At 38.1% G+C, this 720-nt stretch overlaps 1 protein-coding gene across 1 annotated transcript in view; it reads right to left on the bottom strand.

Annotated features, from left to right (window-relative positions):
• Positions 1 to 280, bottom strand: part of EMH_0058080 (uncharacterized protein) — a gene marked incomplete at both ends in the record, with an annotated part of 1,002 nt that extends 722 nt beyond the window's left edge. Inside the window, one exon of the mRNA XM_013497544.1 lies at positions 200 to 280. Coding sequence (XP_013352998.1) covers positions 200 to 280 — 81 coding nt within the window. The remainder of the gene's footprint in view (positions 1 to 199) is intronic.
• Between the last annotated feature and the right edge of the window lie 440 nt (positions 281 to 720).

Here is a 720-nt window from a genome sequence, read left to right as displayed (position 1 = left end):
TATATATATATATATATACATATACATATATTATGAGAAAAAACTTTATATGCAAACGGGGCGGGTTTAATAGAAAAAAAAGGGGGCGCAGCAAGGAACAGAAGAAGTGTGTTTGAGAGCTGAATAAAACAATTAAATAAATGAAGATATAAAGAATAAAATAAAAAACAAATATATAAAACTTTTTCTTTTTTTTTACCTCAGTAACACCGAGAGGAATGTTCTTTATAGTAACCCGAGAAGCAGTGTCGGCGCGGGTCTGGGGTATGACGGGCCGCATGGTGTAGAAGGAGCTTGGTGATGCCATTTTATTTAAATTTTAATTTTAAAATTAAAAGAGTTTAAAGAATTTAAAGAAATATAAAAGTTTATAGCTTTCAATAAAGCAGAGAAAAGAAAAAGAAACACAGAGGAGGGGGCAGCCGATGGTTGCGCTGTGCTGGTGTTGAGGCGATCGAGACGAAAGCCACAGTAACAGGGTTTATTGGGGGGAGGAAAATGCGTGAAAGGGAATAAATATTAAAATAAAGATGAAATAGTAAACCATTTACATTCAAAACCTTGAAATATACAAACAAAGCAGCAGCTCCTGCACACCGCATACACCGAAGCAGCAGCAGATGCAGCTAGGCGAAGGATGCGGCTCGCTGCCGGCGGCTCGCTGCTGCTGCGCTCCGCCTGGAATCTGCCGGTAATTTGCATTTATTTTATCAATATTTT

The sequence above is a fragment of the Eimeria mitis genome, genomic scaffold (genome assembly GCF_000499745.2).
Source record: "Eimeria mitis Houghton genomic scaffold, Emh_scaff2740, whole genome shotgun sequence".
NCBI lineage: Eukaryota > Apicomplexa > Conoidasida > Eucoccidiorida > Eimeriidae > Eimeria > Eimeria mitis.
The sequence above is the reverse complement of the archived record's forward strand: the minus strand, read 5'-3'. Positions and strand labels throughout refer to the sequence as shown.